The sequence below is a fragment of the Equus asinus genome, chromosome 2 (genome assembly GCF_041296235.1).
Source record: "Equus asinus isolate D_3611 breed Donkey chromosome 2, EquAss-T2T_v2, whole genome shotgun sequence".
Classification (NCBI taxonomy): Eukaryota; Metazoa; Chordata; class Mammalia; order Perissodactyla; family Equidae; genus Equus; species Equus asinus.
Genome location: NC_091791.1, coordinates 26,778,404 through 26,793,856, shown reverse-complemented (window position 1 = coordinate 26,793,856; position 15,453 = coordinate 26,778,404). Strand labels below are relative to the sequence as shown.

At 56.7% G+C, this 15,453-nt stretch overlaps 1 protein-coding gene across 4 annotated transcripts in view; it reads right to left on the bottom strand.

Annotated features, from left to right (window-relative positions):
- The window catches only part of SH3PXD2A (SH3 and PX domains 2A), a 245,523-nt gene that overhangs the window by 61,217 nt on the left and 168,853 nt on the right, over nucleotides 1–15,453 (bottom strand). For 3 of the 4 annotated variants that reach the window (XM_044751533.2, XM_070483796.1, XM_070483802.1), the window contains 2 exons: nucleotides 9,192–9,236; nucleotides 2,356–2,487 (listed from right to left, as the gene is read on the bottom strand). In XM_044751533.2, the coding sequence (XP_044607468.1) occupies nucleotides 2,356–2,487; nucleotides 9,192–9,236 (177 nt within the window). The remainder of the gene's footprint in view (nucleotides 1–2,355; nucleotides 2,488–9,191; nucleotides 9,237–15,453) is intronic. The other variant, XM_044751534.2, reaches the window with a different exon arrangement.

Here is a 15,453-nt window from a genome sequence, read left to right as displayed (position 1 = left end):
CAACACCCAGGGCCCTACAGAGACTCCCAGCCACGGAGTTCAGACCTGGGAGAGGGCTCGGGGAGGTCATCTGCTCCAGGCCCTGCTTCCAAGCAGCTGCCAGGTCATCTCCATTTTACAGAAGGGATAAATGAGACCCAGAAGGATTACGGGACTTGAAGCCACCCAGCCTGTAGGGGGTGGGCAGACACCTGCTTCCAGGGACAGCAACTCCCTCAGAGGGTCTGTGTGCCAGACTGGCCTGCTCTGAGGAGTCAGGCCCCCTGAGCCCTTCAAACAGCCATCGGGGACTCCTCAGGCGAGGAGGTGCCTCTACACCCTTCCAAGCCTAACACAGAACCCCCACTTTGCCAAGGCTCTCCCTCCCCTACCCCTAGGCAGACCTCCAAGTATTGCCAGTGTCCTGGATGGAAATGGGAAGGCAGAGGACACACACGTCCCTGGGAGTCTTATAGCAGGCTGACTTCCTTTTGTGTGGGGTCTCCTCTTCAGCCATCCTGGCAAATGGCTGCTACCCAGAGACATGGAGCTCACTCTCCCTGCTGCTCCAGGGTTATATAGCTGTGCTGGTGACACAAGGCAGGTGAGGCAGCAGGAGGGTCCCTAAGTCAGAACTCGGCGTCTGAGTAGCCCTGACCTTATACAGAGAAGTAGGCCTGCCGTCCTTTGGAGCAAGCTCCAAAAACATCTCGCTCTCCTCAGCAGCTATCTCCAATTGCACCATGGGAGATTCCTTCCTTTGGGCCTTGAAGTGCTTAGGGTTTCCAGAGCCAGGCCCCTAAGACAATGCAGCTCCCCTGAGGAGCGAGGAGGTAGAGCTGGTACTGTGACAAAGGCTGAAGGCAAAGCTGTGCAGGAATGAGGCCAGTGTGGGTACCTGCAAGCCTTATGCTGGCACGTGGCTCTGCCAGGTGAAGACTTAAGCTGCCAATCACCTTGGCGATGACTCCAGGCACAAAGGCAGAGCCCGACCTCTCTAAAAGGGGAAGAGGCTGTGAAGACTCCAGACTCAGGAGCGCCATGAGTCACACCTATGTTGGCATCACAGCCCTGTTTCTCAGAAAGCACAGTTCCTGAGCCTCCTGCAACAGGAGCCTGAACTCACTTCTACCAGGAGGCCTGCCAGGATTTCTCCAGCATCTCTACAGCTACTTGCTGCCCACAGGCATAGGAATCAGAGGCCCAGGAACATCCCTGTTCTGTTTTGCTTTTGACTGTAGGTGAGTCACTTCCCCTCAAATTTTCTGTGCCTCAGTTACTCTATCTGTAGAATGGGCACAGCTATTCTTTGGTCTGCCTTCTTTTCAGGGCTCACTCAAAATATCGGAAGGGAACAGAATGGGAAAGGAAAAGAACAGACCCCCTCCCCTCTGGGAGTGTCCTCTAAACATAGCCCAGAGAGGCTCCAGTGCATGGGGCCTTCCCCCATAGCAAACTGAAACCGAAAGAGACTACCCCAGGAGCTAAGTCAAGTCCCAGCTGGCTGTGGGCAAACTGCTGATGGATGTCTGGGGCCAAAGCCCATCCCTGGCCCTGCAGGGAGCCGCATGCGCCTACACCTCTTACGAACAGGACTCAGGCCCTCCTCTCTCCACCTGCAGAGACTCCCACTGCCAAGGGCTCTGAGGCACTTGGGCCCACTCGGCAAGAACCCTGGAACCAGCAGCCCCCTCCACAGCCATCCGCAGGGCCCCACACAAGACAAAGCCTCAGCTCCCCATGACACGGCAGCTGCTGCAGGACCCTCCCTGGCCCCAGGACCTGGGTACATCCCCCAGTCTGGGCCCTCTTCCCAGGTCCTGATGGGCTTCAGCTCAGCAGGGGGCAGTCAGCTCACAGCCCAAACACTAACCAACCCCTCAGGCCTGGCCTTTCCTCGGACAGCCCGCCAGGGGCCCAAGGACCCCTGATCACACAGTGACATCATGGCCTGCCTTCCCCACCAGCTAGCGGGGTTCTCCGCCCCTGCCTGGCCCCCTGGCTTGAAATATGGCCCCAACTGGGGGAAGCTGCTGTAAGGCGCCCCTGAGGTGGGAGCGACCTTCCGCATGGGCCTCAGAGGGGACGGAGACCCCGAACATGGGCTGGACAGTCACACCCGCGCTGGCACCCTGGCCTTGAATTAACACAAGCTGGTTAATTACCCCGAGCCGTGGAGACATTCCTCCACCACCAGGCAAACTGCTGGCCTGCAGCCCAAACCAACAGGGGAAACTTCAGGCTCCGCGGCCCTCTCCCCGCCAGATGGAAACAACGTATAGCTGCAGAGGTGGGGGAGGAGGAAGGGAACAAACGCAGCCTGCCGAGGAGCCAGGCCGGAACCCGAGCGGCCGGCCAGCCATCCGGGGCACTCACCGCTTTCGTTCTTCTCGATGACATCCACCACCTCCCCGGCCTGGAGGCTCAGCTCCGAGTTCTCCTGCTTCTTATAGTTGGACACCACCACGTACTGCTCCAGGATCATGGGCTCGGCGTTGGCGTCGGCACCTGGCGAGGGCAGAAAGCACGCGGTGAGCCAGCGGCCAGCCATGGCCCCGCGGCCGGGGCGCCCCCTGTCCATGGGCCTCGGGGGAGGCTGCTCCGTCGCCAGCGCCACTCGGAGGGGCCGCCTGCAGCCAGGGCTCGCAGCTCGCCGGGCCCCAAGGACAGGCCATATAGCAGGGCCCCACACCGGCCCGCTGCAGCGCGGGGACCGGGGGACATGGGGAGCCGAGGGGACAGAGGAGGAGTAGGGGGAGGAGGAAGAGAGACAGAGATGGAGGCCAAGGAAGCTCAGAGGAAGAGCCTTCTGCTGCGATGAGTTAGTCCCGGCCCGGCATGAGGGAGTCTGAGAAGAGGCCGGGGGCGGCCGCCGACTCTCCAGACCCCTGGGCCGCAGGGGTGCAAGGGGAGGGCCGCGAGCGGGCGGGCGGGCGGCCCATGAGGGCGGAGGCCAGAGCACAGGAGGGAGAGACAGGCAAGGCCTGGAGGAGGGTTCCTGCCTCCCTCCAGCCCCTGTAAACCAGAGAAAGAAAGTCAGCCGTCCTCCCCTCGGGAGGGAGAGGGAGAGAGCGGGAGAGGAGGCTCCGCAGCCAGGGCCCAGGCGAGAAGTCCAGAGGGTTGGAGGCCGCCAATCACTGGGGTTTACTCGCAACCCTTAAATAGAAACACATGAGACCCATCGAATGAGCAGCCGGGGGTGGAGGCAGGCGAGGGGGAGGAGGGCCGAGACTGTTTACTTGAAACCCAAGAAGAAAGTCCCAGCGCCAGCGGCTGGCGAGCCCAGCCCGCCCCCCGCCAGCTTTTCCTCAAGTTCGGCTCCGGTCCTGGCCCTCGGGCGCACCCAGGCACTGCCACCAAGCCGAGGGCCTGGCGCGGGCCGGAGCAGCCTGGGCCGGCCCTCCCAGCCGCTTCCAGAGGGGGCGTCCTCCGCCTGGCTGCGCCCTCCGCCACACGGGGACTGACTCAGTCCCCCTCCGCCTGTCCGCGCTGGGGCTAGTGGCCAGGCTCCTGAAAGCCTCCAGCTGCCCTCTCCTGGCAGTTTCCTGAAGCTCGAGGGGTCAAAAGGTGGGGCTCAGCAGAAGGAGGGCAGGTGGGCAGGAGGCTCCCAGCAGCAAGCAACTTCTCCGTTCTCCTCGGCCACTAGGCCAGGGCAACATCCATTAAGCAAGCACTGGGCTGGGAGGTGGACAGACTGGGTGCCCATTGGACATGCTGCTCAGACCTCCCTACCCCTCCCTATTACCACCATAATCACTAGGGTGGAGGTGGGCACAAAACACCTAAGATAATACATGCCCTGCTAGGAGCTAAAAGGATCCACAAACCAGAGACCCACTGGTCACCTCCTACAGGAAGCCTTCCCAGACTACCCCCAGCCCAAAGAGAATTGCTAGTACAGTTAAACTGTTTCTACCCTCCTATATATCTGCCAATCTCCTGGAAGGCTGGGGACTTCACACAACCAGCCTGGCTGTAGAAACGGCCCCAGGCGCCCCACGGCCCACTTGGTGCTTCAGCCTACAGCCACCTTCCCTACGTGCCTGAGTCTAACCTGGCAAATGCTCTGTGCCAGGCATGTACACTGTCCCACTTTATTCTCACAACCTTCTTACCTCCCCATTTCACAAAAGGCACCTCAGAGGCCCAGAGAGGGCAAGAGACTTGCCCCAGCTCACACAGCTGCTGTGGAAAGAACCAAATTCACTTGGTGTTTTAGGTTTAAGCCCATCTCTCTTTCCATGAACAGAACTGCCTCTGATTTCTGTTTCCAGACATCCCATTCTTTTAGCACAACGAACCTCAACATGGTCCCACAAAATTGCCTGGGGAGCTTTTAAAGAATACCAGTGCCTGGGCCCCACCCCCAGATTGGTCTGGGGTATTTTTTTAGACACTGGCTCCTCCTCCGTGCTTCTCACGTACAGCCAGGGGTGAGAGACATGACTTAGATCTTTGGGTCTTTCCATGGGGGAGGCTCCATCCAACCTGGGACGGGGGGCAAAGGAGGGGAAAGAATCCCACTGCCCTGGCAGTCTGCCATGAGGTGTGGGCCCCACAGCCCCAGCTCAGCCCTCTGGAGACCCAGAAGGGACTCTGTCCCAGCTGAGGCCTGCCACATGGATACGTACACACAGCCCCAGGCAGCCCCTCCAAAGCCAGGATTGTATTTCAGGCAGAAATGCAACCAACAGCTGGGCAGTAGGGCCAGCCCAGCCCTGCACTCAGATGGGCCAGCTTCTGCGCCCGCCCCGCCAGCTGGATAGAGGCAGCACTGGACACAGCGCTGACAGAGACTACCTCCCACTGTGCCCAGGGGATGTCCGTGCTTCTTAAGTGCACCCAGCACAAAAAGGGGCAGCCCCTCCTGTGGGATCCAGGGGCTCCCTTTCCAGTTGGTGGGAAAGGAAAACTCAAAACACAAACAGAAGAGGGGGGGAATCCCCTAGATCCTGAGAGGGTCTAGATTACACCGACAAGCAAGTGAGTCCTCGTTAGCGCTCACTTGCGGTCAGCACTGGGCCAAGTGCCCAACCGTATCATCTCGCTGTCTCGTCTGATCCTCACAACAACCCTGTGAGGTAGGTCCTATTATACCCATTTTACACACAGGCAGACTGAGGCTCATGAGGGTAAGTAATTTCCCTAAGGTCACAGTGCCGGGATTGAACCCAAACCCATCTGACATCATTGCTTGTGTTCTGAACTTCTGCACTATACACGGCCGACAGAGAGCCACTGGTGTCTGGTTTCTAAGGAGGGACCTTGCCTCATCCTGTCTCCACAGAGACTTGAGTGTGGGTTCCTTGTTCTCCTGCTACATCCAATGCCCAGATCACAGTGCCCATTAGGTGGTAGAACTCAGTAAGTGTTTATGGAATGAATGAATGAAATGAATGAGCAGGCAGACAGACAAACAGTGATTTAATGGTTTGTTTTGAGCCAATACAGATAAACCAGGCAGGGCTTTACCTCTGAAATTTGGGAAAACTAGACAGCTCAACTCTGGAAGGTAGAAAGAGGAGATGGGGAAACAGAGGCACAGAGGAGCAAGGAGCGATGGGTTTTTTTTCTTTTTCTCTTTTTTTTTGAGGAAGATCAGCCCTGAGCTAACTGCTGTCAATCCTCCTCTTTTTGCTGAGGAAGACTGGCCCTGAGCTAACATCCGTGCCCATCTTCCTCTGCTTAATATGTGGGATGCCTACCACACCATGGCTTGGTGAGCGGTGGCATGTCCGCACCCAGGATCCGAACTCGCGAATCCCGGGCCGCCGAAGCGGAACACGCGAACTCAACCGCTGCGCCACTGGGCCAGCCCAAGGAGCGATGGGTTTGTGGCCAGAAGCTGCTAGAGAGGACAAGTGGGGTGCTGGGAGTGGAGAGACATCGTTCATTTTAATCCAAGCCAAGGAAATCGGAGGCAAGATTTCAAAGAGGGGAAAAATCCACACTCCGCCTCCCCTAGCCCCTTGGAAAACTGGCCTGAGCTCTCTGAAGATGGACACTTTAGGACACAGGTAGAAACATTAAGAAAATGTTCTCTAGGCATTCAGGCGGCAGTACTTCTTGGAGGCTACTCCAGACAGGACAGATGGACACGCAGACAGACACTGTCCTCCTGGCTGCCCTCCTCTCCCCTCCCCCAGCACACGCGGGCTCCCAGCTTACGCTCTCTGGCATCTGCCTCTCAGGGTGGTGCCTGCCCAGGGCTGCCCGGGCGGGTGTGAGCTGCGAGCAGGTATCCAGATGAGAAAGCACTCAGCAGGCGGGCCGGTGGGTGATGTCATCCCAGAGGCTGCTCTGGATCCCCTCCCAGCCAAGGCCTGGAAAACTGGGGGCTGAAGGAATCGGCCCAAGGGAGGGGGAGGGGCGGTGGAGGGAGCCTCCTGGCTTCAGATGGGAAGGGTTTGGCAGAGGCCTGGAGAAGGGGTGTACCTCTTCTAGAGAGGAGAGCCCCTCCCAGGTTGGAAGGGGACTTTGTAAGTCTCATCCAGGGCTGGACCCTTGTGCCTTACTCAGAGCCCCTGGCTGGATCTGCTGGGGCTGCGGCAGTGCCCTGGAGCCCTGCCCCACCCTGGCCTCACACCTGCAATTCCTCCACTGCCACCTGCATGGACCCTGGCTCCTGCCTGACCCTGGCTGCCAACTTAAACTTCTAAATGAGGCTTTTGCCAAGTCAGTCCCCTGCTCCAACACCTTCAATGGGTCCCTGTTGCCTGTAGAATAAAGGCCAAATTCGAGCTCAGTCTTTCTTGACAATCTGAGCTCCCCAAGTTCCCTGACACACAACCCCTCTGTTCCAGGCAACAATGATGATTCAACACACATGTATCGAGCACCCACCGTGTGCCAGCCACACACTGTTCCACACAGGTTCTTACTTCCAAACCTTTGCTTTAGCTGTTCCCCCACCTGGAACGCCTTCCCTTCTACAATCCCACTTCCACTCAGCCATCTCTGCCCCTCCAGGAGTCCCCTGACCACTGTGGCCCCAGCACTTGCTCCGGGCCTGGACCAGATTTTTTGTGGGGCCCTGCTCCCCCACTAGACAATGTGCTTTAGACGAGAGTCTCTCTGATGAGAGTGGACGCCCCAGGACTGGCACCATAGGACATGGCCCTGGACACAGTAATTGCCCAAGATTCATGATACACCGGCAGGAAATTGGAGTCGCAGGGTCCGAGTGCCCCTACCAGCCCTGTGACCCAGGGGAAGACACTTAACCTCTCGGAGCTTTAGCTTCCTCATCTGTAAACATGAACAAAACAGTCCCTACCTCATGGGGTTGTTCTGAGCATGGTAGGAGGTGACTGAGTTAATGCCCCATGTAAACTATAGACAGTGTTTATGAAGCAAACAGGAAATGGGAGATTTGGGGAGGAGCAGGAGGCGTTTAGGTTTCTCTGCAGCCTCAGAACCAGCAGGCAGCTCAGGGCAGGGGCCACAGGCACCAGGAGAAGGGCGGCCGTGGCTGTGTCCCTGTAACATGCCTCTCAGACCCCACCTCCTGGCAGGCAGCGGGCACTTGCCAGCTGGAGAGCCAGATCAGAGCCCCCTGGGCCCACTCTGGGGTGGAGACCAGGCTGAGCAGCCCGAGGACCCTTCTCCATAAGGATCTCCAGCATCAGCCCCTTACCTCTGAGTTTCCTGTCTCATCGAACTCTCCAACATTCCAGATGGGGAAACCAAGGCCCAGAGCGAGCTGGCGGCTTGCCCAGGCCTCCATCCCTGGACTCCAAGCCTGGCTGGTTTTCTCCAGCCCACACTACCTCCCCTCAGCTTCTCACTCCAAACAGCTGGGCTCATCCTGAGACGCCAAGCCCTGCGGTGGCCCTGGCCCCAGGCTCCCCACGTTCTCCATGACCCCCCCGTAAACCCTGGGCATCCTACCAAAGGCCATCTAGTACCTCACCACTGGTTCCTCCCAGGCCGGCCTCAGCCTGCCGGCTTCTCCACAGGCCCGAGGGCAGCCAGGCTATACGTTTGGTGAATAAAATGTATTGTTGTAGGCCAAGCAGGCTCTGGCTCCCTGGCTTGTGGAGAGGAAAAAAGGGACAGGAGCCCAGTGATTGGCTCAAGCCCAGGCCCTCGTCACAGGCAACACCAGAAGGATGATTGCACGGGGGTCCTCCTGCCTGCTGCCTTCTCCTCTGGCCCCCTCCCAGGAGGTCTACCTCCCTTCCCAGCCCACCGCGGTGGGGGGTGGGGAGAGGGGGCACTGAGCCTCAGGCTCTGACCCCTGGGGCTGGCCCAGCCCCGCTCTGGCCCCCAAACCCTCTGTCTTGTACCCCAACCCTCGAGCCTGAGCCTCTGCTCTCAGGTTTGAGCTGGGAAAGTGGGGTCAGGGAGCACTCAGGAATGGTGGGGCTCCTAGAAGCCCCTTCTGGAGATCCCACCCCTTTGCCTGCCACCATCTCCTTCTAGCAGCTAAGAACCCTGCTGGCCAGGTTTTCCACCAGTGTCCAGTAAGACAAAGGCTAAGGACCAGCCCCTGACCCCTGGTCTAGCTCTGCCAGACACAGGGTACAGGCCCAAGTCCCTGAGGGCCATCCTGGGCCAGGCAGCCCAAAGCCCAGAGAGGGCAGCTCCAAGCCCTGATCCCTGGGGGTGGTGACCTCCGTCCCCAGGCTCCCCAGCCCTGCCTCAGCTCCCCAGGAAGGAGCACAGAACGCCACGCCTGGTGTCAGAGACTTCAGCTCTCTGCCTCAGTTTAACTGCCTGAAGCAAGATTAATACTCTTTGGCAGCCCCATCCCACAGGGAGGGCCACTTGAGTCACTGCTGAAGAGGATGGTGGCCTCGCCATCACCTGAGCACCTTCTGTGCGCCAGGCTCCCCGCGGGGTGGCCCTGCATCTGCCTAGGGAGGTTACACAACCCGCCCAAAGCAGCCCAGCCAGGACGTGGCAGAGCTGGGATTCAAACCCACATGGTCTGGGTCCAGAGCGCATTTGCTTACACGCTGTGCTATGGGGTCGTCGCCCATCAAAGGGCTCCAAAGCTGGCTCTGAGACCTAAACAGGGTTGAAAGGAAAGCAGAGGGACAGCCAGCAGAAGGGCAGGCAAGGGATGAGGAGACACTGAATGCCGACGGAAGGCTGCTCCACATCCCAGGGAAGCATGCGGAGAGCAGCCAGCAGCACCGGCTCCCACGCGGGCATGCCTGGGACACACGCGGTCACACACATGCGCTCACATGCACACCGGGCAGTACCTGTCACGTCCTTCTTGGGAGACTCAGCCCAGCTGGAGAGCCACACTTCCGAGTGCCCCGAGAGCGAGAGCGAGAGCGAGCGGCAGCAGGAGAGGAGAACCAGAGGAGGAGAGAGAACCGTTAGGCAGGCAGGAGGTCCAGGCCGGGCTGCAGGCGCCGCGCTGGGCCGGGCGGAAGGCGGGGGAGGGGCGGGAACGATTTCCTGGCCCTGGGCTGGCTGCTGGGCGTGGGCCTGAGTGATTACAGAGGCGCTGGGACACAGCCGGCTGGGACCGGGATAATGAGGTGTCTGGCGAAACGCAGGAATCCTCTGTAGCACAGAGAATCCTACACAATCCTGCCTGGAAGAGGGCCTATGGGTTATCGCTGTCCCAGAGAAGCATGGATCTTTCTCTCTGGCCATGTGGGTGGCTGCCCAACAGGGCCGATGGCTCCAAGGATCCTCGCGGGCCAGCAGGCTCAGCAGCCTGGACCCGGACCCTCAAACATCAGGGTCGGAAAGCCCAGTCTCGTGGCAGCACGCCACTGGACCTGGATGTCTTGTTCAGCCCTCGCCCCAGCGCCCCCTCCCCGCTGAGGACTACAGGCCCTGGCAGAATGGAAGGAAGCCTCGCCCCTCAACTCTAACCCAGGAGGATGGGGCCTTTAGTGACCAGAAGAGATGAGGGCTCCCTTCCAGGCTCAGACAGTCGTGTCTAATCTGGGCCTCAGTTTCCTCATCTGTGAAGTAAGGTTGAAAATTATTCTCCTGGGCCTGCCCCAGTGGCCTAGTTGTTAAATTCAGCATGCTCTGCTTTGGTGGCCCAGGTTCAGTTCTCAGGTACAGACCTACACTACTCATCTGTCAGTGGCCATGCTGTGGCAGCAGCTCACATACAAAAAGAGGAAGATTGGCAGCAGATGTTAGCTTAGGGCAAATCTTCCTCAGCAAAACAAAAAAATATAAATAAAATAAAAACTGTCCTCCTGCCAAGAGGGAAGAGCAGAGTCAAAGCACCTAAAAGAACATGATTGTGAGACGTGATGCAGTAACATCACAGTGAGGTAGAAAGCTCTTGGCCTCATCAACAGGACCGACATCTTTAGTACTGACACTGCCTACAGTGTACACTGGCTCATTCCCTCCCCACAACAACCCCCTGAACTGGGTATGCATTTTTCGCCCCATTTTACAAGGGAGGATTCTGAGTTCAGACAGGGGAAGTAACCGGCCCAAGTTCCCACAAGCACAGAGCAGCAGAGCCAGAAATGGAACCAGGTCTGGGAACAGCCGGGCTGGTGCCGTCTCTGCTGACTGCTCATCGCCTCCAAAGGCACACAGCGTCGGCGGTGGTGGGGACACGGAGAAGGAAAAGCTGAGATGAGTGTGAGATGCAAACCCTTGTCCCGCCCACCCAGCGCTGGCCAGGAGAGCTGCCTGACCCGGTGACGGGGAGCAATAATAACCCTAACAGCAGCAAAAGTTTATACAGCATTTACCGCACGCTAAGCATTGTGCTGAGCACTTACATATAGTAACTCATTTGTGTTTCACAGTAATCCTATAACGATAAGATACTCCCTCCATTTTGCAGATGGGGAAAATGAACCAGAGAGGTTAAATAACTTGCCCAAGGTCACACAGCTAGTACAATGTCCATCTCTTGCGGGGACACAGACCTCAGGCCATCAGTTTGACACCACTCACCATTTGAAGCATCTAACCCTCCCTCACTCAGCAAGCTACCTTCCACCTGCAGGCTGGCTCCCCATGTAGAACTGGGAAGCCTGGTCCTTGCAGCTCTCACAGTAAACCAACAGAATAGGGCTCTGGTGGGGAGGTTTAGCAAGGTCTCTAGAGTCTGACTATTCAAATCCAGGCTCTGCCCCTTTGAGGAAGTTACTTGACCTGTCCAGACCTGTTCCCTCAGTTGTGAAAATGGAGATGAACTGGTACGCTCACCTTCTAGGTTGCTGTGGGGATTAATGAGGTAATAGGCAGTAAGTGCTCAATGATGGTTAGCCACCAGCAACATCTCCCATGAGCTTGGTTCATTCAGCCCTGGGGGCACCAGGGAAATGGCACTCCTAGAGCTACAAGGATGTGAACCGGACGGTGTTTGATATTGGATGCACCAAGAAAATGCTGGCACCTGGTCAGACACGCCTCCCCATAGACACCCCCAGACTCCAGTTCAGCTGGAACTGGGGGTAGAGGGACTCCAGGGGACGGTACCCAGAGACAAACCTCCTGTGGCCAGAGCCTCTCACCAGGCCTAGCAGCCAGAAGCCCTCTCAGGCAGCAGGAGGGCCACTGGCCCCGCTTTCTCGCCCTGGTAGGGCCGAGACAAGGTGGACGCACCCAGGCCCTCCCAGGCTTTAAGCTGGTGTGGCTGAGTGGGTCTGAGTTCAGAATGTGGGGCTTTACTGCCTGGTGCCGCATCTTTCTGGGGGCTATAACTTCCTATTGCGGTACCCTAGATGCAGCCTAGTGGGCTGCTCCCGGCAAGGCCATCCTAACCCCCCGGACAGACCCATCCCAGCCCCATCTGGCCCCATAGAGCCCCAGGCTGACCCAGCTAAGAGATTACCCACGTCTCTCTCTCTCTCTGCTGGCTTTGTCACCTTGTACACCTTCCTTTGTGGTTTCTGCTGGGGTTCTTCAGAAGGAACCTTTTGGGAAACGCTAACGTCCTTCAGTGAGCCAATGGAAATGATTTTGCCCGTGCCTGGAGAACCCAGGAAGACTTGTTCTGCTAGAATGGGGAAGACAAACTTTTTCTATAAAGTGCCAGAGTCACTCTTTAGGCTTTGTGGGCCATGTGGTCTCTGTCGAGACTACTCACCCCTGCTGTTGTAGTGCAAAAGCAGCCCCCCAAAATCTGGAGAAGAATGAGTGGGCTGTGTGCCAATCAAACTTTATTTACAAAACCACGTGGTGGGCTGGGCTTGGCCTCCAGGCAGTGCTTTGCCAACTCCTATGCTAGAAGCTGAGGGCTGCCAGGGAGGGTGAGCTGCTCTCGTCATGGGGGAGATGCTCCAAAACGCTAGGAAAGAAAAGTGGGGACCCCCCAGCCCACCTAGACTAAATGCTCACAAGGTTTCTGCTGCTTGGATGATTTTTTTCAAGAATCATCTTAAAGGGTCTGATGCCCTTCCAGGCCCTCGGGGTTTGGGCATTTGGGCAGGCAGGGGGCAGGGGACAGGAAAAGATCCCTCAGCTTCTAGAAACTGAGCCCCCACTGCTGAGCGTGGAACAACCCAAGCTCATGCCCGCCCCCTTCACCCCCCACAAGCGGTCTTCCTTTCTCTCTCCAAAGGAAAATGGGAAGCGGACCAGAAACGAGCCTGTCTTTTTAAAATAAAAGTCTCTTTTAAAACATGATTTATTTCCCAGGCCCCTGGGTCCTTAGAATTAATCCAGTTTTGCTGCTCCCACCCCAAACTCCCCCCACTTTAGAGTGCCTTCTCTCCAGCCCACCGAGCAAGTCCTCTCCCAGGGTGGGTCCCCCCCCGCCCCCCGCCCCCCGCCTCATTACAATAAACAGAGGAGAGCCCCTGGCTCAGAACCCTGGCCCTCTGGCCAGGAGGCAGACAAGGCTGCTGGCTCAGGGCTGGGAAAAGGGAGAGACAGAGAGACGGGGTGAAGGAGCAAGGAGGCAGGCGCAGCCAAATGAGCAGCTGTGACGGACACAAACCAACTGCTTCCTGCCCTCCCCTCTTTACCTCCCTCTCCTCCAGTGACAGAACCAAGGGCCCTACAGAGCAGGGTCACAGGGCCCAGGGGAAAGCAAAGGGTGCCAGACCGGGAATCTGCACAACTGGTTTTGCTGAGAACTAGCTGTGTGACCTTGAGAAAGTGGCTTAACTTCTCTGGACCTCAATGCTCACATCTATAAAACGAAGCATTTGGGCCTACTGATCTCCAAGGTACTTGTTTGATGTTCTAGACTCTTCGAGCAGAAATCTGATAGTCTTCATAACATGAGTGCACCAGAACTGAAATGAACCTTTCCAGAGAAACAGACTGCCTTTCCAGGGAAAACCAATTGAACGCGCACTCAATATATGGAAACTCGGGGCCGGCCAGTGGCGCAGCGGTTAAGTGCGCATGTTCCGCTTCGATGGCCCAGGGTTCACCGGTTTGGATCCCGGGTGTGGACATGGCACCACTTGGCAAGCCATGCTGTGGCAGGCGTCCCACATATAAAGTGGAGGAAGATGGGCACGGATGTTAGCTCAGGGCCAGTCTTCCCCAGCAAAAAGAGGAGGATTGGCAGCAGTCAGCTCAGGGGTAATCTTGCTAAAAAAAAAAAAAAAAAAATGGAAACAAGTGAAACACGCAAATAATTCAGGAGGCATAGAGGGAAGAGAACTGGGGCAAGAGTTTCCAAAAAATCTTGGTTCTTGTGCTTACTCTGCCACTTAGCTACTGATTCTGGGGCATTTAGAATATCTCTCAGCCTCTTTTCCTTCTGTAAAAATGGGGCTAAAAATACCTACCTCGTCGTCTTTGTAGAGTTGTTTTAAGAAGGAAATGGCTTAATGCCTATGAGGTTTGGAGGGGTAGGAATTAGGCCTCCGGGACACAGAAGCAGAGAGGGCAACAGGGACAAAGCTGGTGACTAAAGTAGTGTGTGCCTGGGAGACAGGAGGAAGGAGACAGGGCCCCTGCCTTGGCCATCCCACAGCACTCACGTCCATTCCTCCCGGCTTGCCAGAACAGCAAGAATCCAGGCTCCGAGCAAACCAGGTGCCCGCAGGTCCTGGCCAAGCACAGTGACCTGAGGACGCTTAGATGCTGACTCTGATTCCTGTCAGTCCAGGTGATGATGAGAAATCAAAGAACACCACTACAGGTACCCCTGCCTTTAAGAAAGCTCCCTGCAAACATCCATACACCCAAGTATCACATAAAACACACCTGGATAGCCCTAAGCTATCTTTTAACCTTGCGTTAACTCCAGAGCAGTGAGAATTGAGTTCAATCTACCCAAATCTAGTCTCAAACCATGATTCCAGGACTCCTTCCCTGGGGTAAAGCAAGTTCCACCCATCCACACTAATAAATTCAGAGTGGGCTGCGAGCCCAGGTGGGAGAGACAGGAGCAAGAACATCCAACAGCACAAACTCCTCAGAGAATGAAAGCAAACCAAAGGCTCAGGGGGACCAGGGCAGGGTCAACCCGCCTTATCAGCTTACACAGCCCCCTCCCTGGGCTCCTGGGAGGGGAGGGGAAGCAGGGACCCTGCCAAGGGCCCCAAATGGAATGAACAACCCCCCCCCTCCCGCCCAACCCCCCATCTTCTGCATGTCCTTCCATTCTTCCATATCTCAGCACACTGGAGCACTCCAGACCTCTCCCTCTTTGGGAATTCTATTGTTCTTGCCTCACTGCAGCCTTGAACTGGTTTCTAAATATCTGCTGTATTCGAGTCTTTTCTCTCCTTTCGTACAACTAAACTTTGCACCGGGCTAGATTTCTCAGGTTTCCTACAGACGCCACGTTGCTTTTTCTTTTTGACTCGGCCACCACTTTCAGGTGTCAACTAATTAGGGCCTGACAGCTGCCAGCCCTGTTATTTAATAGTAGTCAAATACTTGTGGCATGAAAAAATCATGCCCTTGGACTGGACGGGGGAGGGGTCAATGCTGCTACAGTAGCAGCCGGGACCCCTGGCCCTGCCTCCTGCACTCTCAGGCAGGGCTGGCTCCAGGGGAGTGTGATCGGGACAGTCACTCAGGGCCCCACGCTCAGAAGGTCCCTGCACTTGATGTAATGCTCTTCTGTTTCCCATTTGAAATCTTTAATAATTTATGAACAAGAGGCCCCGCAAATCATGTAGCTTGGTCCTGCCCAAGGCCTGAGGGTTCTGGGCCACAGAACTATGAGCGAAATAAACAGAAGCACTCCAGAAGAAATTTAGGAGGGCTGAATTTCTGATGGATATCATCTTAAAGACAGAAGGCAAGTCCTACATGGGAAGACAGGCCATTGTCTGTCTCCAGGTCCCTTCCCTGTAACATCTCTGGCTTCTTGGTGGTACTCCAAAGGCTGGAAGGAGCATGTGGGGACTCAGGACCAGAGAGGGGAAGACAGTGGCCTAAGAACACACAGCAGGTGAGAGGCAGGGCTGGGGCTAGAACAGTCATACCAGTTCCCACTTTCTTAACACTCACGCTCAGCACTGAGTTGAACATCTTGTGAGCACTCTCTCATTTAGTCCTCACGACAATCTGTGTTTTATAGATGCAGAAATGAGGCTCAGGAAAGTTCGGGTT